Below are 1,118 nucleotides of genomic sequence, written 5' to 3' on the forward strand. Positions count from 1 at the left end.
CCAATAGTTTTTGCAACTTTATTTCTAATATATTCTATATGAGGCTTCCAGCTGAGTTTATTGTCTATAACAATTCCTGAAAATTTTGGTCTCATAAACTCTTTCAATTTCAACTCCATTTATACATAACTTTACATTATTATGGATCCAGTTACCGGAGAATACCATAAAYTTAGTTTTCCCTTCATTTAATGATAGCTTGTTTGTCAAACCATGTTTTCAACTCAGCTAGCTCTTTTTCTACTCTTTTTRTTATTTCAYCCATATTTTCTCCAGAGAAAAATAGAATTGTATCATCAGCAAACATTTCAAACTTTAAAAGATTGGATACTGCAAAAATATCATTTAAGTAAAGTATAAATAATTTAGGTCCTAGAACTGATTATCACAGCTTTATCACCAGCTTTAGCTACTACCAGGCCGAGATTTTGAGCCCACCCATGCACAGTGACAGCGTCTCTGCTGCCCCCCTGCTGTCATCCTGTTGGCAGGGTTTGATTGAGGCTGTGGTGGGAGCAGCCGAAGCTTCGGCTGACGACCTGGTTCAGAGTGAAGGACGGGACATGAAGCTGGAGGAGAGTCTGGACCTGCACCTACCGTTYCTGCTGCCGGAGGGAGGGTACTCCTGTGACACCATCAGAGGCATCCCACAGGGCTTTCAGGAATTTCTGGAGCCAATGTGTCAGAAAGGTGGGAGGTTTCTGCAGTAGAGTTGACCTGTTACCCTGAGGTGAGTTTCCTGTTAATGTATGAAGCTCTTCCTCCTCCTGCAGGTCTCTGTTCTCTGATGTGTCAGCCCAAATCCACAGGTGACTGGACCGTGYACTTCAGTGAACTGGCTCAGACTAACGAGGACACCTACTTGGTAAAGAAAACAAGTTTATGTTTAGTGACTCCAGATGTGTTGAAATTATTAGTTTTTGTTTTTCTTCAGCAGGAGATTCAGAGAGAGCCAGARATTGTGACCATCACCTTACATAAACCTCTGAACAGCGGAATGGGAATGAGCATTGTAGCTGCAAAGGTAATGTGTTGCAGAGATTCTTAACCTGTGGCCCACAGCACCACCTTGAGGGCCTCAAAAGAACAACAGTTTTTAACTTTGGGCCGCAGAGGGC

The 1,118-nt window shown here is 42.7% G+C and overlaps 1 protein-coding gene across 3 annotated transcripts in view; it reads left to right on the forward strand.

Moving 5' to 3' along the window:
* afdnb (afadin, adherens junction formation factor b) overlaps positions 1-1,118 on the forward strand; it is a gene marked incomplete at its 5' end in the record, with an annotated part of 50,296 nt that overhangs the window by 18,270 nt on the left and 30,908 nt on the right. For 2 of the 3 annotated variants that reach the window (XM_014028212.1, XM_014028213.1), the window contains 3 exon segments: positions 492-690; positions 774-865; positions 935-1,024. In XM_014028212.1, the coding sequence (XP_013883666.1) occupies positions 492-690; positions 774-865; positions 935-1,024 (381 nt within the window). 3 annotated transcript variants of the gene reach the window in all.

Source organism: Austrofundulus limnaeus, unplaced genomic scaffold, assembly GCF_001266775.1.
Source record: "Austrofundulus limnaeus strain Quisiro unplaced genomic scaffold, Austrofundulus_limnaeus-1.0 Scaffold728, whole genome shotgun sequence".
In the NCBI taxonomy this organism is placed as follows: Eukaryota; Metazoa; Chordata; class Actinopteri; order Cyprinodontiformes; family Rivulidae; genus Austrofundulus; species Austrofundulus limnaeus.